Raw genomic sequence first — 25,866 nt, 5'->3', positions numbered from 1 at the left:
GCAAAGTGGGCGCTTCTATGACCTGTGGACTTCAACTCCCAGAATTCCTGATGCCAGTCATGCTAGCTCAGGAATTCTGGGAGTTGAAGTCCACAAGTCGTACAAGAGCCCACTTCGCCTACTCTTGCAGTCGTTTCCCCTTATTTCGCTCCCGCGCCCCGCCTGGAAAGCAGCCACCTGTCTTGTTGCCATTGTCCACAGCCACATGCAGGGCCAGGGGCCTCCAACTCCTCCGCTGCCGGGGCCTGACTGTGGGGGAGGCTCTCTCCCGGCGGCCCCCATCCCCGTCCATCCTCAGTTCACTCCATTCGGGCTTCCCCTGCGGCCTACAACTAGGCATCTGGGCCCCGTCGTCCTACCCGTGATGCCCCGCGACAAGAGAGGGGCGTGGCCAGTGCCGCCCAAAGAGACCCGCATTCCGGGAGCGGCGCCACCAAAACTCCCTCGTCTTCGTTTCCGGGGACTGCAACTCCCGTCGTACCCCGCGCGCAGAGGCGGGGGGAGACTTCCTGGGCTCGCCTCTTCGAACTGCTCCCTCCTGTGTCTTCCTCGCTCCAAACGCAACGCGGCGCGCGCGCCTGTGGCAGATTCGGGGCGGACTGACCCTCCGCGGCCACCGTTCGGGCCTAGCGCGCCTCTCCGTCACACAGGCTCTCTTTCTCTCCTCAGGCGAGCGAAGCGCCATCCGCCCCTCCTCCTCCTGTTCTTCATCCTCGGGCTTTTTAATTTTTTAAAAAATATTTTCACCCCTCCATCCTCCTTTCCCTCTTTTTTTCCCGCCCGCCTTTGCGGGAGAGACCTTTGACCCCCCCCTCGTTCTCCGGTTGTTATGTCGGGCCTCCGCCGCCGCATTCCTTGACGCGCGCGCCCGCCGCCGCCGCCTCAGCCAGCCGCCTTTTTTCCTCCTTCTCTTTCCCTCCCCGCGCGCGCGCGCCCACGCCCTCCTCCTCCTTCCCCCCCCCGCCGCCGTTCGAAGCTCGCGCGCGCCCCCTCAGCGGCAGCCCCGCCCGAAGTAACGGTCGCCGCCTCGCGCCAGGCGCGCTCCCGTCGCCGCCCGCGGCCTGCTCAGGGAAACAACCGCCTCCCTCTCCCCAATACACAAACACATACACTTCGCGTGCGTGCGTGCATCCGCCCGGTCAGCTCGCCCGCCCGGAGGAGGAGGAGGAGGAAGAAGATGAAGGAGATGAAGCAGCGGAGGAAGAAGGAGCGCACGTGGGCCGAGGCCGCCCGCCTGGTGAGCCGGGGGGGGGGGGCACAGGCGGTTGAGACGGGAGGGGGGCTCAGCTGGGAAAGGGAGGTCTTGCCTACCCCCTACCCCCGTTCTCCCCATCCCCTAAGGTAGTGTTTGCTGGGTGGGGAATTCTGGGAGTTGAAGTCCAGACATCTTCAAGTTGCCAAGGTTGGGAAACACTGCCCTAAGGCAGCGGGGGGGGGGGGGGTCCTCTGTGTGTGTGTATATGTCTGTGTATACAAGGCGGTGTATACACACAGACACATATATGCATATATATATACATATATATGTACCTCACCTACAAAAAGATGTTGACAAAATTGAACAGGTCCAAAAACGGGCTACAACAATGGTGGAATGTCTTAAGCATCAAACTTATCAGGAAAGACTTCATGAACTCCATCTGTCTAGTCTGGAGGACAGAAGGGAAAGGTGGGACATGATAGAAACATTGAAATATATTAAAGGGAAGTGTTTTTAATAGGAAAGTAAACCCAAGAACAAGGGGTCACAATGTGAGGTGAGTTGGGGGAAAGATCAGAAGCCACGTGAGAAAATATTATTTGACTGAAAGAGTCATAGATGCTTGGAAGAAACTTCCATCAGATGTGGTTAGTAAATCCACAGGAACTGAATTTAAACATGGCTGGGATAAACCTAGATCCATCCTAAGATAAAATAGAGGAAATAGTATAAGGGCAGACTAGATGGACCAGGAGGTCTTTTTCTGTCATCAATCTTCTATGTTTCTATGTATGCATGCCTTATGTGTGTTTATACACACACACAAGATGTACATACATATGTCTTATAGGTCTTTGTGTGTTGTGGGAAAATTAAGAGGAGAAAGGAGCTTTATGCTCAAAGCTTTGAGTGATTTGTAAAAACAATCAAGGCGGTATATCTTTGTTTGTGTGTATGTGTGTTCGGTATGTATGCATCTGTAGGTATTTTATCTGTCTTCTATATCTATCCATCTGTCACATATCTATCCATCTATCATTATCAATCTATCATCTGTCTATCTATCTCTATCATGAATCATCTGTCTGTCATATCTACTATATATCTACATCTATATATCTGTATCCCTAGCCGCCTAGAATCCCTAGGGAGTTTGGTGGCATAGAAATCGAATAAATAATCTACCATATCTCTATTTATCTATTTATATCTATCTATCATCTATCAATTTACCATCTATCTATCTATCTCTATCCTGTCTATCATATCTATCTTATTTCTATCATATCTATCTATATTTAACATCATCTATCTACCCATCTATCTACCTATCTATTTAGCATCTGTTAATCTAGCATCTGTCTATCATATCTATATCATATCTATCTCTATTTAGCATCTATCATATCTATTATCTATATCATCTACCTATTCATCTAACTTCTATCTATCTACGGAGAGGGGCGGCATACAAATCCAATAAATAAATAAATCTTATATCTCTAATCTCTATCATAACTATCTCTATTTAGCATCTATCTATCTATCTATCTATCTATCTATCTATCTATCTATCTATCTATCTATCATCTCTCTCTTATTTGTTTTTACAAATAACAGTTTGTGCATATTGAACATTCCTTTCTCCTCTTACTTTCCCCACAACAACAACCCTGTGAGTTGGATTGGGATGACTAGCCCAAAGTCATCTAGCTGGGTTTCATGCTTAAAGTGGGACTAGAACTCAAAACACATACACGTGCACCACCCTTTCTCATGGGGCATCTTCACTGCTGCTCCAACATGACTGTCAGTGAAATTGGATTGAGAGCAATGAAGAATTCCTTTCCTGTGCTTGGCCTGGAGGGATTTTATTTGCTTGTTTATTTATTAGATTATTATACTACCTTTGTTATTTTTACAAATGACTCCTGGCATTGGTCTTATTCAACAAACTTTCCTCCTTCTGTTTTTTGAGGACAACGGCACTGTGAGGTGGGTTCGGCTGAGAGGAAGGGGTTTGCCTAATTCACCCAGCTAGTTTTCATGCCTAAGGCGGGACTAGAACTCTCCATCTCCTGGTGATTTGCCCAAAGTCACCCAGCTGACTTTTATGCCTTAAGCAAGACTCAAACTCAGACTTTCCTGCTTTTTAACTTGGTGCCTTAACCACTGGATCAATCTTTATTTATACATAAGCGAGGCAGGGTCTCAGGTAGGGTCCAGCCTGCAGAATGGCTTTGGGGGAGCATCTTCTGCCCTTGGGAAGCATCTCTAAACCATCATCCCTTGAAAAAGAAGATATTGATGACTTCTTAAGACATGATTTGGGTGTTGTGTGAATCTGGGCTACTGAAGCGGGTAATGGTTTTGGGGTAATTTTCATGTGACCTCTCGAATGGAAACCTTGCCATCTCATCCTTTTTCGTGTTGCACACAATGGAGACTAAGGATGGTTTTCCTATGGATTTCTTCATTTTTCTAGTTTATAATCCTCAGCTTCATTTTGCGGAAAGAGCTTTGAGGAACGAAAACCGTAAGATGTTCTGAATTTCAGTTGTGTCTTGATTAGGGATTGTGGTCAATAATCCCACCTTCGCTTGAAAGCAAGCCTCGCTTTTATTTACTTCATAGGAGTTTGCAGAACCCTTGTGATACATAGTATGGTTGTATGGATATATTTACCATAGAGATCAAGCAATCATATATACATGTATATCATATATATATGTATATACATATATGTGTAACACATTTTTGCTGATAATGAAATGGAAGGGAGACTCCTATAGGTCTATTTTTGGCTTATTTGCTTATTTGATATTTATATATATATCATATTTATATATACACAAGAAAGGATTTGTGGAAAACTATAAAAAACACATTTTTGGGATTGACACTCCAGAATTAACTTTGAACTTGGAAGACAGTGTATCTCTTGTTGAAAAGGAAACTTCTCCATTCTGACCCAAGGCAGCTATTCCGATAGTGGCATCATGAAATTTGGAATTGTATGGACTAACCCAATGTTTCTCAACCTTGGCAGCTATAAGATGTCTGGACTTCAATTCCCAGAATTCCCCAGTCAGCTTTGCCAAGATTGAGAAAGACTGAACTAATCCATTTCGCTGTCTGGTTTTATGGGAGTGGAGAAGGAGGAAGGATAAGACCGAATAAAGACAACATTTCTCAGATTGATAAGTGTTTTTTAAGTTCCTCCATGAGCAGCTGCTTTGGGTCAGATTGGAAGACAGAGCAAACATAGAGAGGTGGATATCTTGAGAAATGAATGTGTATTCTCTTATCAGGTAGTGAAAGCTGCAATTTTTGCTGTGTGTATGTGTATGTATATATACACAGGAGAGTGACAAAATAATCTGAAATTAGCTTCTTTTTAAAGCTGGTTAATTATTCCTAAAGCTGGTCGTTGTTTTATTATTATAACAATCTTTATAATTCTTAAAGCTGTCATTGTTTTCTAATTGGGGAAGAAATAAATGGAGAGGGTATGTGTAGTCCTTGACTTACAACAATACATTTAGTGATTGTTCAAAAATTATAATGACCCTGGGAAAAGTGACTTATGACTGTTTTTGACACTTACGACCATTGCAGCATCCTCCTGGCTACGTGTCCAAAATTTGCGTGCTTGGCAACTGGCTCATATTTATGATGGACACATATTGATGAGTGTCCCTGGGTTAAGGGATCTCCTTTTGCCACCTTTTCCCAAGCAAAGAGAACTGGGAAAACAGATTCACTTAAAAACCATGTTACTAATTTAACAGCTGCAATGACTCATTTAATAAATGTGTCAACAAAAATTGTAAACTGGGGCAGAACTCACTGAGCATCAGAATTTTTGGTCTCAATGGTGGTCATAAGTTGAGGACTACTTGTATTTCCATCTTCAAATTGATTAATGACTCCTTTACTGTTTCTGCTTTGTTGTCGTCATCATCATCATTATTACTTGAATGACTGGCCAAAAGTCACCCAGCTTGCTTTCATTCCTAAAGCGGGACTTGAACTCAGAGATTCCAGCTTTCCAGCTTGATGTCTTGTTTGGCTTAAAGGTTAAGACACCAAGCTGGAAAGCAGGAATCTGTGAGTTCAAGTCCTGCCTTAGGCCTGAAAGGCAAGATATCCATCTCCCATTCCCCTTCTCTCATGTTTTTCCACTGTTCATTATGTGCTGGTTTCTGCAGGGAAAGTAATATTAATGAGCATCATGGGGCTTGTCTGTGATTTATTACTTAGCACTGACAGGTTTAACTGTCCTGTATCTAAATATGCCAGAATAAGGGTACTATGATTGTGTGTGTGTCTGTTAGTACATGGGGTTTTTAAAGCTTTAATATTTTAATTGAGTGGATTATTTATGATTTGTACTATTTGTTGTGAGCCGCCCCGAGTCTTCGGAGAGGGGCGGCATACAAATCCAAATAATAAATAAAATAAAATAAATAAATATAGCTGCTCCCTGGTACAGAGCTGAAAGGGATCAGATCTGGTGGCCTAGAGGTTAATCCCCTGCCTTACAAGGCAGAAGCTGTCGGATCCCAAAGCTAGTTGTCTGACAATTGGAGTACAGTGATACCTCGTCTTACAAACTCCTCGTCATACAAACTTTTCGAGATTCAAACCCGGAGTTTAAGATATTTTTTTTTGCCTCTTCTTACAAACTATTTTCACCTTACAAACCCACCGCTGCCCCTGGGATGACCCGCCTCCAGACTTCCATTGCCAGAGAAGCACCCGTTCTTGCGCTGCTGGGATTCCCCTGAGGCTCCCCTCCATGAGAAACCCCACCTCCGGACTTCCGTTGCCAGCGAACCACTTGTTTTTGCGATGCTGGGATTCCCCTGCTTGGACTCCCCTGCAGCATCGCAAAAACACAGAAGTCCGGAGGTGGGGTTTCCTATGGAGGGGAACATCAGGGGAATCCCAGCAGGGCAAAAACGGGCGCTTCAGCTGGCAAAAGGGGTGAATTTTGGGCTTGCACACATTAATCGCTTTTCCATTGATTCCTATGGGAAACATTGTTTCGTCTTACAAACTTTTCACCTTAAGAACCTCATCCTGGAACCAATTAAGTTTGTAAGACAAGGTATCACTGTACTTGCAAAATAAATAAATAAATAAATAAATAAAAATCCTACATTTTATATTTTCACCACCTACGGAGGAATACACATTAATTCATCTGTATGCCTACAGATAATCCTTGATATATAACCAGAGTTGAGCCCCATATTTTTGTGGCTAAGCGAGACAATTGTTAAGTCAGATTTTGCAATCTTTCTTGCAATGGTTGTTCATGGATTGTTGAGTCAGTCACACAGCTGTTAAGAGAATATGCATTCCCTATTGACTTTCTTGTTGAAAGGGATCACATGGCCTTCCCAGACACTGCAACTGTCATAAATGCAAGTCAGTTTCCAAGCGTTGGAATTTTGATCACATGATCTTGGGGGTGCTGCAATGGTCGTAAGTGTGAAAAATGGTCACAAATCACTTTTTTTGAACGGTAGTTAAACAAACTGTTGTAAAGCAGTGTGAAAAGCGGTTGCTTTTTTCTCGTACTGCTGTAGCTTCGGTCACTAAGTGAACTGCTGTAAGTTGAGGACTATGTGTATTGTTATTTCTTCTGTGGCTATTATAGAGTAGTACAGGGGTCGACAAAGTTGTTCAGAATCTAGGAGCCAGCCAAAAAATTTAGGAGCCAGAATTTTTTTTAAGCAAACTTGGTTTTTTGCCGAGTCTCCACCTGACATCTCTCTTCCTCCCTTTCGCTCTATTTCTCTCTCCCTCCCTCTTTCTCTCTCTTCCTTCCTTTCTCTCTCCATCCCTCTTTCTTTCTCTCTTCCTTCCTTCCTCTCTTTCTGTCTCCTCCTTCCTCTCTCATCTCTTTCCTTCCTCTCCCTCCCTTTCTCTCTTTCCTTTCTCTCCCTTTCTGTCTATCCTTTCTATCTCTCACCCCTTCTCCCTCTTTCATTCCCTTTCTCTCCCTCCCTTTCTCTCTCATTCCTTTCTCTCCCTCTTTCCTTCCTATCTCTCTTTCTTTTTCTCCCTCCTTCATATCTTCTTTCTCTCCCCCTTCCTCCCTCTTTCCTTTCTCCCCCTCCCTTTCTCTTCCTTTTTCTCTATCCTTTCTACTTCTTACTCTTTCTTTCTCTCCCTCCTTCATTCAATTTTCTCTCCCTCCCTTTCTCTCCCTTTCTCTCTCTTTCCTTTCTCTCCCTCCCTTTCTCTTCCTTTTTCTCTATCCTTTCTACTTCTTACTCTTTCTTTCTCTCCCTCCTTCATTCAATTTTCTCTCCCTCCCTTACTCTCTCTTTCCTTTCTCTCCCTCCCTTGTTCTCCCCTGGGGCTGCCTGTGCCTGCCCTGCACCACCCAACACGGACGGACAGCCCCCGGTTGTCGGTTCGTCGCCCCCCACCCCCCCACGGAGGGAGATCAGGCTGGCGAGGGCGGTAGAACTACGTCACCAGCCACTGGAGGGAGATCGGGCTGGCGGGGGCGGCGAATCCACCTCCCCAGCCGCGCGGAGGGAAATCCGGTAGGCGGGCGGGTGGCCGCGGCTCCCTGCGCGCCCCTGGAAAAGCGTACAGGGAACAGTGCCCGGGGCCGCTTTAGCCGCCCCCCGCTCCCCCCGCCATCTCCCCGCGACTGCCTGTGCCGCTGCAGCCGCGGCCCCCCCCCCTGCTCCCACCGCCAGTGCCCTCCCGCCGGGCCCCAAAGGACACTTGCCGATGACGACAGGGAACCTTCAGCTGGGCGGGCGCTGCCGTGCCGGTGCCTCCGACCTCCCGGTTCCTGCTCGATGCCGCGGTTTCTGGCGCTCTCCTGCTGGGCCCCAAAGACGGAAGGCGGGAAAAAGGCGCGAAGAATGGAGCTCTCCTTCCTGCCTGCCTTCTTTGGGACCCAGCAGGAGAGCGCCAGAAACCGCGGCATCGGGCAGGAGCGGAGAGGTCAGGGGCACCGCAGCGCCCTGCCCAGGCGGCACACCGGTTGGGAAACGCTGACATACAGTACAGCAGGCAACATTTTCTAGGCGCCAGACAACATTTTCTAGGCGCCACTGGCGACCAGGCGCCTGGGTTTGTCGAACCTTGGAGTAGTACATCATGGAGTTACAGTTTTCACAAAAAAGTCCTCCCCACTTCTCTTCCTGTTTTAGATTCGGCATAAATATACATTGAACATTTAAAAAAAAAACACTTAGAATTGAACTTGTACAAGCTCCTTTGCCCCCGTGTTTCCCCAGCTGTACAGATAGCCCTTAACTTACAACCATTTTAGTGACCATGCAAAGTTATCAATCGCACTGAAAAAAGTGACCTACAACCGTTTTTGACACAACTGTTGCAGCATTCTCCTTAGTCATATAATCAGAATTCAGCTCCTTACAAAAGGGCTCGTACTTATGATGGTTGGTCCTATGATCCCTTTTTTTCTGACGCACAAAGTCAAGGGGTAAACAAGATGCACTTAACAACCACGTTACTAACTAAGGAACTGCAGGGATTCACTTAACAACGATGGCAAGAAAGGTGAAAGAAATGGGGCAAAACTCACTTAACTATTGAAATTTTGGGCTCAGTTGTGGTGAGCATCACCTATGCCTGGGAATTCTATTTTTGTATTCAAACGCAGAGAGTCGCTTTTTTTTAAAGATAGGATCTCTGCTATGAAGGAAAATCCAGTGAATAGAGATGATTTATTTTCTCTTTTTTGGTAAGGTGCCAATTAAAATAGACTTACATATTATGGCTGCTGGATGCTACACCATTTAAAAAAATAATAGCTAGACCTTTTAGGGATGGGAAAAAGTGGTAAAAGTGTTTCACAAAGCTTCTGGGAAAGGGAAGCACTTTTCAGAAGAAAGTCACCCATCAAAATTACCATATTTTTCAGACTATAAGATGCACCGGAGTATAAGGCGCACCAAGGTTTTGAAAAAGTAAACAAGAAACAAAAGGTTTTTCTCCCAGGAGCACTCTGCAGGACTCCCACACCTTTTCACAAAACCGGGATGCGCCCAGAGTTTAGGAGACCTGCAGGATGCTCCTGAGTGTTGGGCAAGGGAAAAACACGATGGTTGTGGGGTTTGGGAGGCTAAAAACGGGGTGTACAGAGGGCTCGGGAGTCCTGCAGAGTGCTCCTGTGGGCTGGGGAAGGCAAAAACGCCCCCCACGTGTTGTGTTTTTGCCGTTCCCAGCCCCCAGGAGCAATCTGCACCCCTCCCAAACCCTCCACGCACCATGTTTTCATGAAAAACAGGCTGGTTTTTGGCAGTTGTGAGGTTTCGTGAGACCAAAAATGACTGTATTCGGTGTATAAGACGCACCAACATTTCCACCCTCTTTTGGAGTGTGTGCGTCTTATACTCTGAAAAGTACAGTACTATCCTTTTTTTTAAACTATTTTTATAGTATTATGCAAGTACGAAGGGGGGAAAACGTGGATTACAATATTGATGAATGTTTAAGATGACAGTGTTTTTACATTTGAGGAGAAAATAATTTCCCTGAAAAAGCTGTCAGTAAACAGATTAAATTTCTTAATATCTGTTTTAAAAATCTTTATTTTATGTATCAAATATGTATCAAATATTTGTAAAGAATGTGATGTTATTCACTCTGGAGTAGAAATATTTATTTCATATACATGGGTTGCCATTTTATGAACATAAAATGGCAACCCGTGTATATGAAATAAATGGAGAGGGGCGGCATACAAATCTAAATAAACATTTACTTGAATATAACTTCCAGCATCTAAAACATACATATATAAATATTATGTTAAAGAACTCTGAGCTGTCTTTATTAATCACATTCCAAGGTTACTTGTGAATGATTTTCCCCCCAGGAATAATCTTCACGGCTGTTACAAAATTCCTAAATTTTAAATTGTGAAATCTTGAATGGCGAAATGTTTTTGGTTTGGGTTTTTGGCACTATGGTGGGGTGGGGGCGAGATTGCATTTTTCCTTTAAAAAGCAAAAATGTTTTCCCTCGCTCTAGAAATTCGATGAAGATGAAAATTCGAGTTTTCGGAGAGGGGCGGCATATAAATCCAATAAATGAAAAAATAAATGAAATGAGGTTCATATGGAGAATTGGAACGTGATATCTATTTAAGGAATAAATTCCTCATCTATTAATACATTTCCTTAAATAACATTTTTCCCACTTGCAAAGTGAACTACTGCAGTCTTGCAAATGGCACACTCAGCTTTTTGTAGGCTGTGCATTATTCTGTTGCCTAATTGCACTGCAACTTTCAGGAAGTAACCTTTCTTTTCACAGACAAAAGAAAAATCTGTTAAAATGCACAAATCATTTATGGGCCACTTTTTAGAAGATTCCTCTTTCTGGTGGAAACTTTTATCCTTATTCTTAGCTAACTTCCTTCCCTGTCTCTTGAGTAGTCACCAGGGCACGTTCAGTGCAAAGTAGTTCATATTGTGATAGCAGGCTTTTGAAGAATTACGAACATAGCTGCCACTGAAAATTGGGCATTTGCAAAATACAGATAGTCCTTGACTGACATTTGTTTAGTGAGTGTTTGAAGTTAATGGTACTGAAAAATAGTTACTTAGGACCGTTTTTCACACGACTGTTGCAGCATCTGCTACATGAATCCCAGTGACCAGTTAGGTCCCACAGAGTGGGTCTTCTCCGGGTCCCGTCAACTAAACAATGTCGCTTGGCGGGACCCAGGAGAAGAGCCTTCTCTGTGGCAGCCCCGGCCCTCTGGAAACAACTCCCCCCAGAGATTAGAATTGCCCCCACCCTCCTTGCCTTTCATAAGCTGCTTAAAACCCACCTCTGCCGCCAGGCATGAGGGAACTGAGATATTCTTTCCCCCTAGGCCTTTACAATTTTATGCATGGTATGTCTGTACGTATGTTTGGTTTTATAATAAGGGTTTTTAACTGTTTTAGTATTGGATTATTATTATATGCTGTTTTATTGCTGTTGTTAGCCGCCCCGAGTCTGCGGAGAGGGGCGGCCTACAAATCCAATAAATAATAATAAATAATAATAATAATAATAATCTCTGTGGTCAGGTGATGAAAATTCAGGCACTTCGAATCTGACTCATTTATGACAGTTGCACTGTCCTGGAATCAATTAACTCTGGTATCCATGGACTTCCTTCTATCCATCCCACCTTCCTTCCTTCCTTCCTTCCTTCCTTCCTTCCTTCCTTCCTTCCTTCCTTCCTTCCTTCTTACCTGGAGAAGCCAGCTTCCCTTAACAAATGCAAATATTCACTTAGCAATTAAAGAGGAGCAAAACTCAGTTAACTGTTGCTTAGCAACGGAAATTTTGGTCCCAATTCTGGTCGTAAATCGAGGATTACCTGTAATTTTGGAGTCCTGATTCTTCCATAAATATCCAACTATAATAAAGGCCTCTTTTATGGGCTGGAAAGTTAAACTATTCTCTCTGGTTGCATGGGGAATGTGGAGGGTCAGTCTCTTTTCCAAAAATTGTCTTGCATGCATGAAGTTTCATGAGCAGAAAAATGTCCTCATCTATAGCAGAAGGTCGAACAAGGAGCGGTTCGCAGGAATGTTGAAAGTAGAACTGAGATTGGCCTGCTCTGTTAATCTTAATCTCTTCTCTCTCTTGAAAAAGAAAGGGAGAGACAGAAGCCTCTTCCCAAATTATCTGCGTGCGCTCAAATGACTTCAAGGAATGCAAGAAGGAATGGGGAAAAAAAACCTAATCTTTGGTTGGCCTTGCCTTTCAGTTCAAGAGTTTTTGACTTCCTTTCTATCTGAAGAATGTCAGGTTAAATTCGGAGATACTGCAGGAAAGACAGCGCTTTAGAAGTGGTATACAGTACAGTGGTACCTCGAGATACGAGTTTAATTCGTTCCGGACCTGGGCTCTTAAGTCGAGCAGCTCTTATCTCGAATGACTTTTCCCCATAGGAATTAATGTAAATAATTTTAATTGGTTCCAGCCCTCAAAAAACTCACAAAGTTAGTCTAAATTATGCAGAAAGACATGTTTTTAATGAAGAAATGTACATGTACATATAAATGAATAATGAAGTTTCTTTCACTTAACTTGTAAACTTTCTTAAACTTTTAAATTTACATATGTTCAACTTCTCTGCCACCCAATCCTGTAGGACAGAGGTCCCCAACCCTTTTTGCACCAGGGACCGGCTTTAAGCGATCAAGAGAGGAATGGGTGAATGAATGGACGGAGGGTGGGAAGGAAGGAAGGAAAGAGGGAAGGGACAGGAACAGAGGAAGGAAGCAAGGAAACTTATGAAAGGGGAGAGTAAGAGAGGAATGAGTGAAGGGAGGGAGGGAGGGAAGAAGGTGGGAAGGAGAAAGAAAAGAAGAAATAGAGGAAGGGAAGGTAAAAGAGAGAAAGAAAAAGAGCAAGAAAGAAAGCTGCAAGCACCCCCCCGAGCCCCCCAGGCCGGCTGCAACCTTTTAAAACACGCGCGCCGCTTTGCAGCTGTCTCCTGAAGCCAAACGCGGAAGTTAGCGTTTGGCTTCAGGAGACAGCTCCTTGGCGCTTGTATCTCGAATTTGGGCTTGTAAGTAGAACAAAAATATCTCTCCCCTCCCAGCTCTTATCTCGAGTTGCTCTTAAGTAGAGCAGCTCTTATGTCGGGGTTCCACTGTACTTGAGCAATAAGAAGTGAAGGGAGGATTATAATCAATAATTGTTTTGGGGATATGTTACTATGTTATCCTATGATGAATGAGGCTTGTTAAATTTTTGAAGTACCAAAAGAAAACTACATTTAACTGCATAAATTAGACAATGAGTATTGATGTATGAAAAGAAGATGATGACAACGGGGTTACTAGCTTAATAACTGCAGCAATTCACTTAATGGTGGCAAGAAAGGTGGTAAAACTGAGCACTGTTCACTTGTATCTGTCTCATTTAGCAGTGGAACTTTTGGGCTCAACTGACGGTTGCAAATTGGTTTACAGAAAGGGCTTGTTTGTATTATTAAAAAAGCAAAAAGTTGTGATTGGATGTCAATGCCTTATTTTTCTGCAACATAGAGAGTCAGAAATCAGCGTTTGTTTCTACTTCTCCCCCCCCCCTTACTTCTCACTTCTCTTCCCCCCACTGTTTTTCCACTTACTTTTTTCATTTTATATTTTGCCATATTTTATAACTCAATAAAAGGTCAGACTGGCATTGTGGTTGCAAGTTGAGAACTCGCTGTAACAGCAGGAATGGCCTCCAGCCGGGGATTATTTTCAGAGAAACTCTTCAGAAGATCCTTTATAGCAGAGGGCCCCCAAATTTGGCAACTTTAAGACTTTGTGGACTTCAACTCCCAGAATTCTCCAAACCGCCTAGAATTCTGGGAGTTGAAGTCCACAAATCTTAAGGTTGCCAAGTTGGAGGATCTCTGCTTTATTGGGCTCAAATGTAAGAGGAGGTGTGGTTCCTCCTTGTTCCCGACCTGATTTTATACTTTTTTTCACAAATGACTTGTGAGGCGATAGGATGCCGGTCTTTTCAGCATTGTGCTTCTTCAGCCAGCAATGGTGCGTGTTCCTCTTTGAATTGTGACACATAAGTCACCATGGCTGTTGAACATGCGGCCATGGAAACATCTGCAAAAGTCAGTGGGTGCTTTTTGTCACCGCTGTGTTTGGCACCCCTCCGGATGTGGCTTCACACGTTTGTGGCCCTTGTGCAGTTGGTGTCATTTGGCTGAAAGTTAAAGAGTCATAACTGACACGCTTCCTATCGATTTATGTCTCTTAGGAACACGCTTCCTGTTCTTCGGTGTTTATATGTGCATCTCCTAGAACTGCACAGAGAGAGCACTGCCTGTAATTGAATTACACGAGCTTCCGATGAATTCTTATGCCTCTCTGTATTTTCACTAAAAGCCCAACTGGTCAAAATAGTATTTATCCTTTAGGTGATTTTTGTGGTGTCACTGAAGAATATGCCTTTATCTCTGCCCCGAATGAAGAGCGGCTATTTCAAAGCCCTGAGGCTTAACCCCTTTTTAGATCCCTTGATTAGATTCCAGGGCCCTGTCTCTTGGTGTGGACTTTATACATTGCCACTCCTGCCAAGCTAAATTCACTCGCAGTGGGCATTGATTCTTCTTTGCTTTCTTTGGGAAGCTCAAACCCAATTTTTCCCCCTGGCAGTTATACACTCTGACAGCAAAATATGGAATTCACATTGAACTTTTTCTCTTTTCAGAGGCTATGAACTTCCCTTTCCTCCCTGCCCCCTTTCTCCTTCCTTCCTTCCTTCCTTCCTTCCTTCCTTCCTTCCTTCCTTCCTTCCTTCCTTCCTTCCTTCCTTCCTTCCTTCTCTCTTCATCTTCCTTCCCTCCATCTCTCCCTCCTTCTTTCCTTGAAAGAAATTGAATGGGGGAATTGAAATTTTTTTCTCCCTTCCCCCTAGGCTTATAGAATTTATACATGGTATGCTTGTTTGTATGATTGGCGTCTTAAATTGGGGGTTTTTAGATTACTTTTTAATATTAGATTTGTTACATTGTTTTTTATTGTTGTTAGCCACCCCGAGTCTTCGGAGAGGGGCGGCATACAATCTAAATAAACTAAACTTCCTTCCTTCCTTCCTTCCTTCCTTCCTTCCTTCCTTCTCTCTTCATCTTCCTTCCCTCCATCTCTCCCTCCTTCTTTCCTTCCTTCCTCCCTCTCTCCTCTCTTCATCTTCCTTCCCTCCCTCTCCTTTACTTCCTTCTTTCCTTCCTTCCTCCCTCTCTCCTCTCTTCATCTTCCTTCTCTCCCTCCTTTCCTTCCTTTCTTCTCTCTTCATCTTTCCTTTTCCTTCCTCCTCTCTTCATCTTCTTTCCCTCCCTCTGTCCCTTCTTCCTTCCTTCCCTCCCGCCCTTTTTCCTGTCTTCCTTCTGTTCCCCTTCCCTCTTTCTCATTATTTCATAGACATATTTCATAGACCAGTGTTTCGCAACCTTGGCAACTTGAAGCGAATGCCGGCTGGGGAATTTTGGGAGTTGAAGTCCAGATACCTTCAAGTTGCCAAGGTTGGGAAACACTGTCACAGACATATCCAACACAACTTCCTCCTATTTTCCCCACAATAACAACTCTGTGAGGTGTGGGTTGGGCTGCGAGGAAGGGGCTCAAAGTCATCCCAGGCGACTTTCATGGCCAAAGAAGGACTTGAACTCTTGGTCTCCAGCTTTCTACTCCTGTGCCTTAAGTAATTGCGCTAAACTGGGTCTCCTTGGAGTGTTTGCTATCAATCTACTGTCAGCATTTGCATCACTTTCACGGTTTTTAGCTTGCCGTTCTTTTTTGGTGAGGCTAGAAGTTGTTGGTGCTTATTTTAAGGATTCCAAATCAGAAATTCTGAAAAAGTGTTTTTCATTATAGGTTACTGTTACAAGGTCTAGCAAACTGGGGCATTAAGAAATTGTGCAATCACTCTGAGCCTTTAAAAATGTGCCGCAGAAAATTAACCATTTCGCTGCCAAGAATTTTGGCATCTAATCCACCACTGAAAGGCCATTAATGGAAGTTTCGCATTAAAGATAATTTGCATGAATTTCAGCTGTAGGGTAGACATTCTGTAAAACAGAGTATCTTCCATGTTTGGGTGGCTTCTTTTAAAATAACACTTTTTTTTACATCAGAAGAACCAGAAATTGCTCCCCTCCCCTCAGTTGTGTTTTACATTGACTTTATTTTAACCTTTCTTTCGACAAAAGAGGTTCACACAATTCTATACCGACCCTCTTAACAAGTGCTTGGCTTTGTTCCGTTCAGTTGCGTGGGTCTGAACAGCAAATGGGGAAATTGGAGGATGTGTAAGAAATGTATAATAATATATTCCAGCCAAAGAAAGTGGACCTGTTCCTTATCTCAGAGCTTTGGTTCTTTTGGGAAAGTCAAAGGAGAATCCCAGAACAAACAAACAAAGCAAGCAGCACATTTTTGCTGGATTTTGGAAGCTCTTAACTTTGATTATTATTTATTTATTTATTTATTCATTCATTCATTACATTTGTATGCCGCCCCTCTCCGCAGACTCGGGGCGGCTCACAGCAGCAACAGAAAAACAGTGTAAAATACACATTCAATAATAAGAAAGCTAAAAACCCATAATTTAAAAACATTCACACAACATACCATACATAAACAGTATAGGCCTGGGGAAGATATTTCAATTCCCCCATGCCTGACGACAGAGGTGGGTCTTAAGGAGCTTACGAAAGGCAAGGAGGGTGGGGGCTGTTCTAATCTCAGGGGAGAGCTGGTTCCAGAGGGTCGGGGTCGCCACAGAGAAGGCTCTTCCCCTGGGTCCCGCCAAACGACATTGTTTGGTCGACGGGAACCAGAGAAGGCCAACTCTGTGGGGCCTAATTGGTCCCTGGGATTCATGCGGCAGAAGGCGGTCCCGGAGATATTCTGGTCCGATGCCATGAAGGGCTTATTATTATTATTTTTTATAATAAAAATTATGGATATTACAAAGTTTATATGATTCTAGTGACACTTAAACCAAATATTTTATATAGATGCACACACTAGATTTTTTGAGGCATTTTAGATATGGAGAAACAGGGGGAAAGGCTAAAAGAAAGCCCTCAATTTGACTCATCTGTGTTGCGTTGTGCCCATCCACGTGATTGCATTTTTTTAAAAAGGGAAAAAATGGAGATACAGTATCTTAGACCACAAGTCCCTTATGTCTGGTGTAGCTCAGCCCTGAGGCAATGACTGAAAGAGTCTGGCCAGCCACTCTTATCATTTTAAATATATCTTGCTGTGTGGCTTAAACCGTTAGGACTTAAAGTTCATCCCAGTTAGTTCTGCAGGAAGGTTAAGCCATTCTTGCCTTCCAGTTGTGGTTGAATATCCTCGGGTTAGTTTATCTACATTAAACCTGGCATTTTCTCTCCCTCTTACTCTTGTTTTTTCCCCCCAGGTGCTGGAAAACTATTCTGATGGACCCATGACCCCGAAACAGATTCTGCAGGTTATAGAAACCGAGGGCCTAAAGGAGATGAGGTTAGTCCTCTTTTATGATTTCTTTTAACCATATAGCTGCCCCGTTCCAGTATATTTTTGTTTCTGTTCCAGAAATTATAAAAGGTGAAATCGAGAAAAAAAAACCCAGTTATTTTTATTAGGGTTTTTTTTAATAAGGTTTATACAAAGGAAATTCAATACTTGATTATACATATCTTGACAGTGGTGAGAATGGTTTATGCGCACCAATGGCAAAATGAAGAGACAGCAAAAGAGGGAATGATAAATTTAAAAAAATATGGATTGCACAGAAATGACATGCTCACAAACTGAACGGGAAAGAGGATTCTGACTATTACAAAATAAGGGATAAATTCTATAATTGGTTAAAAGAAAGAAATGATAAATGAAGCAAAACTATACGGGGATATTTTTCTTTCTTCTTCTTTTTTTAAGAGTTTAATAGTAGAAGTAATTTTATCCATAGGATAAATAAAGAAGGAGCAATCATAATATTAACAATGTATAAATGTACATCTCTCCGATAAGAACTTCTGATAGAAATGGGGCTGTAAATAATGTTTTATTTATTTTATGTATTTATTTTGTCCAATACACAATGAGGGTTTTAGTGGATATATATCTACATACACATAGTAAAATACATGATGAAGGTTATAGAGGAGATACTCATAGTAAAATATATCTAAGAAAGAATAGAAAAGAAGATATAGGAATAGAATATATCAATGAAAGAATAGAAGAAGAGATATAGGGATAGAAGAAAGGTATAGGAGATATAGGAGAGCAATAGGACAGGGGACGGAAGGCACTCTAGTGCACTTGTACTCGCCCCTTACTGACCTCTTAGGAATCTGGAGAGGTCAACCATGGATAATCTAAGGGTAAAGTGTTGGGGGTTTGGGGAGGACACTATGGAGTCCGGTAATGAGTTCCACGCTTCGACAACTCGGTTACTGAAGTCATATTTTTTACAGTCAGGTTTGGAGCGATTAATATTAAGTTTAAATCTGTTGTGTGCTCTTGTGTTGTTTGTTCCATCTCTGTTTATGTTGTGTATGTACTACAATTAAAAAAAAGATGAGGCTAGTCTTGTTCTCCCTCAACTTATCAAAGGATGGAGGAACTAAAAACTGACTTACTTCTTTTCCCCTTTCTTCTGTTTGGCCTCTCTGCTTTGGCATGCCTTGGGTGACTTTGAGCTTGGGTGGGAGGATTTCCTGACTTCGCTTGCAGGGTGCCCTTTGTTCAAGTTAGCAGGCTTTGCTGGGTCTCTCGCCACCAGGAGCAGATGCCTGCAGATCGGGGAAGGGGGCGGGGGGCGGAAACACCTTGGAGCGGCATAGAAGAGAATATCTGTAGTTGAGGGTTGAATTGTGGGGTCTCTGGTGCTTTCAATCTGTAGAGCAGAGGTCTCCAAACTTGACAACTTTAAGACTTGTGGACTTCAACTCCCAGAATTCTCCAGCCAGCTATGCTGGCTGGAGAATTCTGTGAGTTGAAGTCCACAAGTCTTAAAGTTGCCTAGTTGGGAGACCCCTGCTGTAGAGTCTGGAGGACAGAAGGGAAAGGGGGGGGGGCATGATCGAAAACATTTCACCCTGCTGTTCTGCTCATAATCACTGTACACATTTGCTGTTTCCGGGTCAAATAGACCCGAACAGGCCAACAGGGGTAAAATGTTGATTTTAGCTATTGTGGTTTTTTAAAATATCTATTGCATTAGTAAACTGTATGTGAACATGCTTGTTCATAAACAAATAAAAAATGAAATTACAAATTATTTTTTAAATATTTTTTCAGAAAAAGGTAATTATACACATGCACTGTTTCGGTTCTATCTGACCCAAAGAGTTTTACAGGTCTGAAACGTGTGATTAATTGACTTTTAAAGGTCTGACACTTGTGATTGATTTACTTTTCTTCATTTGAGGGGTTCTTACTATGAGTGTGGGGGTTTTTTGGGGGGGGGGGGGTTGGGGTGAGGGGTTTGGCTTACCTGTTGCTATGTGCTAATTGTTACACTTGTACTGTTCAGGTCAATATTGAATCAACAGAGTTTGTGGAGAGGGGTGGCATATAAATCCAATAAATCTAATCTAATCTAATGTAGCAACAGGTAAACCAAAGAAAGCATGATGATGTTATGTAGCTGGGTCGTGAAACATTTGCAAGAAAAACAACCACGTTCAGAGAATAGGAAGAGGATCCAGGACCCCATAGTAGTCATCTCCTCCTCCACCTTTCTGCAAACCTCCCTCCCTTCTACTACTGAGGAGGTTACTTACTTGAGTAATGAGACATCTTCAGGAAAACAGCCAAATTCAGAGAAGAGGAGGAGGACCAAGGTCCCCGCAGTAGTTTTTTTTATTTTATTTATTTGGGTTTGTATGCCACCCTTCTCCGTAGACTCAGGGTTATCTTCTCCCCCTCCTCCTTTCTGCAAGCACCCCCGTCCCTTCTACCACTGAACATGTTACGTACTTGAGTAGTGAATCTGCAGGAAAACAGCCAAGTTCAGAGCGCCGCCAGAACCCCACACGGCCTGGTTTATCTCTCTGTGAGTTTGGAGCGACAGTCCTATCTCTTTAACGGAGCTGAACTTTGTTTTATTTTCCTTCTACTGTTGAGTGTTCTTGTCTGACTAAACATGAACATTTACAGAGAGTTTCCCCAGACAGTTACGTCTTCTTCTTTTTTCATGGTTGGGATGTTTTGCTCCTTGCCAGCCAGATCAAGGGTTTTTTTTAACCGTAGGGCATATTTTGACAATGCTACGCCTTTTGTTTCTTTGGGTGGGGGGAGTGAAACCACTTTTGAGTATCTTTTCTGATCATGGGAAGGAACAGATGCAAATAAAATGGGCCTCAGTCTGTTCCAACAGTAAGTGCAGAAGAGCTGCTTCGTTGATTTTTTTTTTTTTGCTCCTTGTGAATCTTCCTTCTGTCCTCCTGTCTCTCTGTACCTGGGCCCATGAAAGCAGAGAGGATAGTCAATACTGGAGGTGAGGACATCCCATTGTGAGGGTTGAGGCTCTAGAACAGTGTTTCCCAACCTTGGCAACGTGAAGCGAATGCTGGCTGGGGAATTCTGGGAGTTGAAGTCTAGATATCTTCAAGTTGCCAAGGTTGGGAAACATTGCTCTAGAAAGAGTGTATAGAAGAGCAAGAAAGAGGATCACGGGAATAGAGACTAAAACATAGGAAGAACGGTTGCAGGAACTGGGCATGGCTAGTTTAATGAGAAGAAGGACCAGGGAAGACACGATAACAGTCTTCCAATCTCTCAGGGGTGGCCACAGAGAAGAAGGAGTCAAGCTATTCTCCAAAGCACCTGAGGGTAGGACAAGAAGCAATAGGTGGAAACTAAACAAGGAGAGAAGCTACTTAGAATGAAGGAGAAATTTCCTGACAGTTAGAACAATTAACCAGTGGAACAGCTTGCCTCCAAGAGTTGTGGATGTCATAGGTTCGCCATCACGGGTCTAGGTCTCCTGCTTGGACAGGTGGTTAGGCAGGGGGTTAGACCTCTGAAGTCCCTTCCAACTTTGTATCTTTTTCTTTTATGTACACTGAGAGCATATGCACCAAGACAAATTCCTTGTGTGTCCAATCACACTTGGCCAATAAAATTCTATTCTATTCTATTCTATTATTCTGGTGGATTGAAAGCAGCAAGTAGCTTCATTTTGAATACGTTGGTCTGTTGGCAGGCAGCTCTCTCAATGGGTTCCTTGGTTTGCTTAGTTCTTTTTCTGTATTATTACCTTGCTGTAAGAGGCTAGAGTCCACTTCCTCTGCATTTACAGGTAGTCCTTGACTGTCCTTGACTTAAAATTGACCCCAACATTTTATGCTGCTAAGGGAGACATTTGTTAAATTATTTCTGCCCCATTTTACGACCGTTCTCCCCATAGTTGTTAAGTGAATTGCTGCAGTTGTTAAGTTAGTAACATGGTTGTTAAGTGAATCTGGCCTCTCCTGTTGACTTTGCTTGTCAGAAAGTTGCAAAATGGGATCACATGACCTGGGGACACTGAAACCGTCATAAGTACATGCCAGTTGCCGAACAACTGAATGTTAATCATGTGACCACAGGGATGTTGCAACGGTCGTACGCGTGGAAAACAGTCATTGGTTACTTTTTTCAGTGTTCTTGTAATAATAATAGTAATAATAATAATAATAATAATAATAATAATTATTATTATTATTATTATTATCCAAGGGCATCCAAGGGCATGGGGTGAGGTATCATCAATATGCCGATGATACCCAGTTATACATCTCCACCCCATGTCCAGTCAGCGAAGCAGTGGAAGTGATGTGCCGGTGCCTGGAGGCTGTTGGGGCCTGGATGGGTGTCAACAAACTCAAACTCAATCCAGACAAGACGGAGTGGCTGTGGGTCTTGCCTCCCAAGGACAATTCCATCTGTCCGTCCATTACCCTGGGGGGAGAAACATTGATCCCCTCAGAGAGGGTCTGCAACTTGGGCGTCCTCCTCGATCCACAGCTCACATTAGAGAAACATCTTTCAGCTGTGGCGAGGGGGGCGTTCGCCCAGGTTCGCCTGGTGCATCAGTTGCGACCCTATCTGGACCGGGAGTCACTGCTCACAGTCACTCATGCCCTCATCACCTCGAGGTTCGACTACTGTAACGCTCTCTACATGGGGCTACCTTTGAAAAGTGTTCGGAAACTTCAGATCGTGCAGAATGCAGCTGCAAGAGCAATCATGGGCCTACCTAGGTATGCCCATGTTTCACTAACACTCCGCAGTCTGCATTGGTTGCCGATCAACTTCTGGTCACAATTCAAAGTGTTGGTTATGACCTTTAAAGCCCTTCATGGCACTGGACCAGAATATCTCCGGGACCGCCTTCTGCCGCACGAATCCCAGCGGCCAGTTAGGTCCCACAGAGTGGGTCTTCTCTGGGTCCCGTCAACGAAACAATGCCACTTGGCGGGGCCCAGGAGAAGAGCCTTCTCTGTGGCGGCCCCGGCCCTCTGGAACCATCTCCCCCCAGAGATTAGAACTGCCCCTACCCTCCTTGCCTTTCGTAAGCTACTCAAAACCCACCTCTGCCGCCAGGCATGGGGGAATTAAGACTTCTTCTCCCCCTAGGCTGATACAACTGTATGTATGGTATGTTTGTACGTATGTTGGTTTTATACATTTAGGGGTTTTAAGTTAGTTTTTAGTATTGGATTTTTACTGTATATTGTTCATGTATATTGTTCATGACTGTTGTTCGCCGCCCCGAGTTTTCGGAGAGGGGCGACATATAAATCCAATAAATTGAATTGAATTGAATTGAATTATTAGATTTGTATGCCACCCCTCTCCGAAGACTCGGGGCGGCTCACAACATAACAGCAATACAATATAAATACAAATCTAATGTTAAAAACTTTAAAAAACTAATTTAACTTGTATCTTGTAACTTAGAATGGTCATTAAATGAACTGTTGTAAGCAGTGTTCCCTCTAATTTTTTGGGGGGGTGGGCGGAAAAGTATAGTGTCTGAGCAGCAGTCCCGGGCGGCACAGAAATAATAAACAAACAATCAAACAAACAAAAACCCCACCCTGTTTTGCCTCAGAGACTTTCAAAATAAAATACTGTACTGTGTGTCTATAACAGTGAGCTCATAATAGGGAAACTCTATCAATATCAAAATGCCACTTAAATAGTTGAGCTAGTTTCAAACTAGATTTTGATTTTCTTTCTCTTTTCCTTACTCCCATTCTTTTTCTTTCTCTTTTCCTTCCTCTCTCTTTTCTATCTGTTTCTCTCTTCCTCTCTTCCTCTCTCTCTCCTTCCCTCTCATTCTTTCCCTCTCGGCTTCTGGGCAGGTTTGGAAAACTCTGAGTTGATGATGATTTTTAAGTGAGCGATTGCTCACTGCTCAGCTTAGAGGGAACTATGGTTGTAAATCAAGGATTCTCTTGGTGGTTCTGGCCAATGTTGTCTGAATGAAGAAGTGGCTTGAGTGCAGATCAGCGACAATTTCCAAGAATATTAAGAATATTCCAAGATAATCTCTCTTCAGCCTGTATCCATGCTTTAATCTGGGGAGAATTGTTCATAAACACAGCTGGGATTTCCACCCCAAAAAGTCCTTTCTCTTCCCCCTTGAAAAATCATTTAGAGGGAGGGAGAGATGCAGCAAACGTTTACGAGGGCAATATGTAATTTTTAAACGTATGACCCTACTTCCTTTTTAAAAAAATAAATAGAAACCGGAGCTCTCTTGAGGTGTTGAAGATTGAAAAACATATTTTAGAGTGACTTTCAGTTCTGTTTTTCTTCGCCTTTTCCTCTTTAGAAAACTCGCCTCTCCAGATGCTATAGATTATTTTCTTCCAACAGTATTTTTACTAACCTTACAAGTTTTGGAGTATAAACATCCGAAACCTATAATGAAGGAAACACGAGAGGCAATAAACATTGAAAAAACTAAACTTAAGCAAAAAGCAGAAGAGACCCCCCCCCCAAATGTTAAAACCCCGATTTTAAAAAAAATGCTAGTGCTAAATATTTTATGTACCGCATTTTTCAGAGCATAAGACTCACCTTTTTCCTCCCTAAAAGAGACTGAAAATTCAGGTTCATCTTATACTCTGAATGTATCTTTCCCACCCACCCCCAGCCCTAACTAGCTGCTAACGATCTTCCCAGTTCTTATCTTGCAAGCTCTTTCATTGTTTCTCTCTGCGAAGAATGTTTTCCAAGCCCTAAGTCTTTGCAGAGTTTTTTCCATTGCTCTAGTTTGCTCCAAATGTTTCTTTCTGGCCCTAACCAGGTGCTAACAAAGTTCCCAGCTTATACCCACTTGCAAGCTTTTTCATTGTTACTCTCTCCAAATAAAGTTTTTTTCAAAGCCCTAACCAGAGGATAAAAGCTGACCAGACTAAGGACGCTAGCCAGATGAATACCTGATAAGCAGATTCTTTTCCCTACTTTCCTCCCCCAAAACTAAGGTGCGTCTTATACTCCGAAAAATACAGTATTTGTGTTATATGTGTGTACACGCACCCATACACCATAAAGAATTAATTGCTTTACAAAAAAAGACATTACCTAATAATTCTATTTTGTTCCTATAAAATCTATGCAGGTGGTTCTCAACTCACAACCCTTTATTTAGTGACTGTTCAAAGTTACTAAAGGTTACTGAAAAAAGTGACTTATGACTGTGTTTTACACTTACAACCACTGCAAGGCCGCTGTAGTCACATGACAAATCGGGAGGTTTGGCAACTGACTCCCGGGGGGGGGGGTGTCACGTGATTCCCTTATGCCATCTCCCGCGTCCAGATTCACTTAACAACGTTACTAATTGAACCACAGCCATGATTCAGTGGCAAGAAAGGTCATAAAACAGAGCACACATACGCAAACACAAATGTTGTGCTAATGGTGGTCGTAAGCCTGTAAACTTGCCTTTTCCAAAATGGATCCTATGCTCATTTCTGAGAGCCAATCCTTAATCCCTGGAGTAATAGTGCCTTCCCAATTCTCAAACAAACCCAGAGGGTGTTTTTTGACAGCATTATTCAAAGGCTGCCCGGGCGGCCTGAATTTTGTCTAGCTACCCAAAGCAGTCGCTTCCTCGCCCAGGGGAGCCTAAAGTAGATTGGGAACGGCCTGCGAGGATTGCTACACAAAGAGGAGCTGGAGGTAGGGGGTCCACGGTGTTGGATCCAAAGTTATTTCTCCTTGAAATAAACCTATATAAATTTGAAACATACCTAACCAGCTCTTTGGCTAACTCCACAATCTAGAAATTAACTAGGAATAAGACAAAACTCCCTGCTTGATTATCAGCACAGGCTCTGGAAACTCCCTGGATCCACTGGGGACCTCAGGTGCACCATTCTTAGGCTGACCTCTCGGCCTTCCTTCCTTCCTTCCTTCCTTCCTTCCTTCCTTCCTTCCTTCCTTCCTTCCTTCCTTCCTTCCTTCCTTCTCTCTCTCTCTCTCTGTGTTTCTTTCTGTTTCTTTCTGTGTTTTTCTTTCTTTCTCTTTCTCTTCCTTCCTTTCTTTCTCTCTCTTTCCTTCTTCTTCCCTTCAACCCCTCCCTCCCTTCCTTCTTCCCTCCCTCCCTTCCTTCCTCCCTCTTGCCAGAAGATGACTCTGGGCAGTTTATAATATGTTGAATTATCAGAATTTGCCACAGTTGTTTGGCTACTTCCAAAGCAACCTTATGTCTCGAGTGACCGATTGAATTGTGCCTGTTTTCTCCCTACAGTGGCACGTCCCCGCTGGCCTGCCTGAACACAATGCTTCACTCCAATTCAAGAAGCTGCGATGGGCTTTTTTATAAACTTCCTGGGCGGATCAGCCTATTTACTCTCAAGGTAAAGCCAGGTTTCTGTTCCTTTTATTCCAGGGTGTAACTGACTTGTTGGATTTTGTATGAATTCAGAACCGGACGGGGGACGAGGTCTCAGATCTAGAACTTATCACTAATCAGTTTTGGCCACAAATCAGTAAATTCAACCTTAAAACAGAAATATTTCATTCATTCATTCATTCATTTATTCATTCATTCAATGTTTTATGCTGCCCTTCTCCTTAGACTCAGGGCAGCTTACAACATGTTAGCAATAGCACTTTTTAACAGAGCTAGGCTATTGCCCC

At 43.2% G+C, this 25,866-nt stretch overlaps 1 protein-coding gene across 1 annotated transcript in view; it reads left to right on the top strand.

Annotated features, from left to right (window-relative positions):
* Window positions 1–396: 396 nt before the first annotated feature.
* The window catches only part of ASXL1 (ASXL transcriptional regulator 1), a 25,869-nt gene continuing 399 nt past the window's right edge, over window positions 397–25,866 (top strand). Inside the window, exons 1-3 of the mRNA XM_070744267.1 lie at window positions 397–1,237; window positions 17,153–17,235; window positions 25,475–25,593. Coding sequence (XP_070600368.1) covers window positions 1,178–1,237; window positions 17,153–17,235; window positions 25,475–25,593 — 262 coding nt within the window. The 5' untranslated portion in view covers window positions 397–1,177. The remainder of the gene's footprint in view (window positions 1,238–17,152; window positions 17,236–25,474; window positions 25,594–25,866) is intronic.

This window comes from Erythrolamprus reginae, chromosome 3 (assembly GCF_031021105.1).
Source record: "Erythrolamprus reginae isolate rEryReg1 chromosome 3, rEryReg1.hap1, whole genome shotgun sequence".
Lineage (NCBI taxonomy): Eukaryota > Metazoa > Chordata > Lepidosauria > Squamata > Dipsadidae > Erythrolamprus > Erythrolamprus reginae.
Note: the sequence above shows the minus strand (reverse complement) of the source record. Positions and strands in the feature narration are given on the sequence as shown.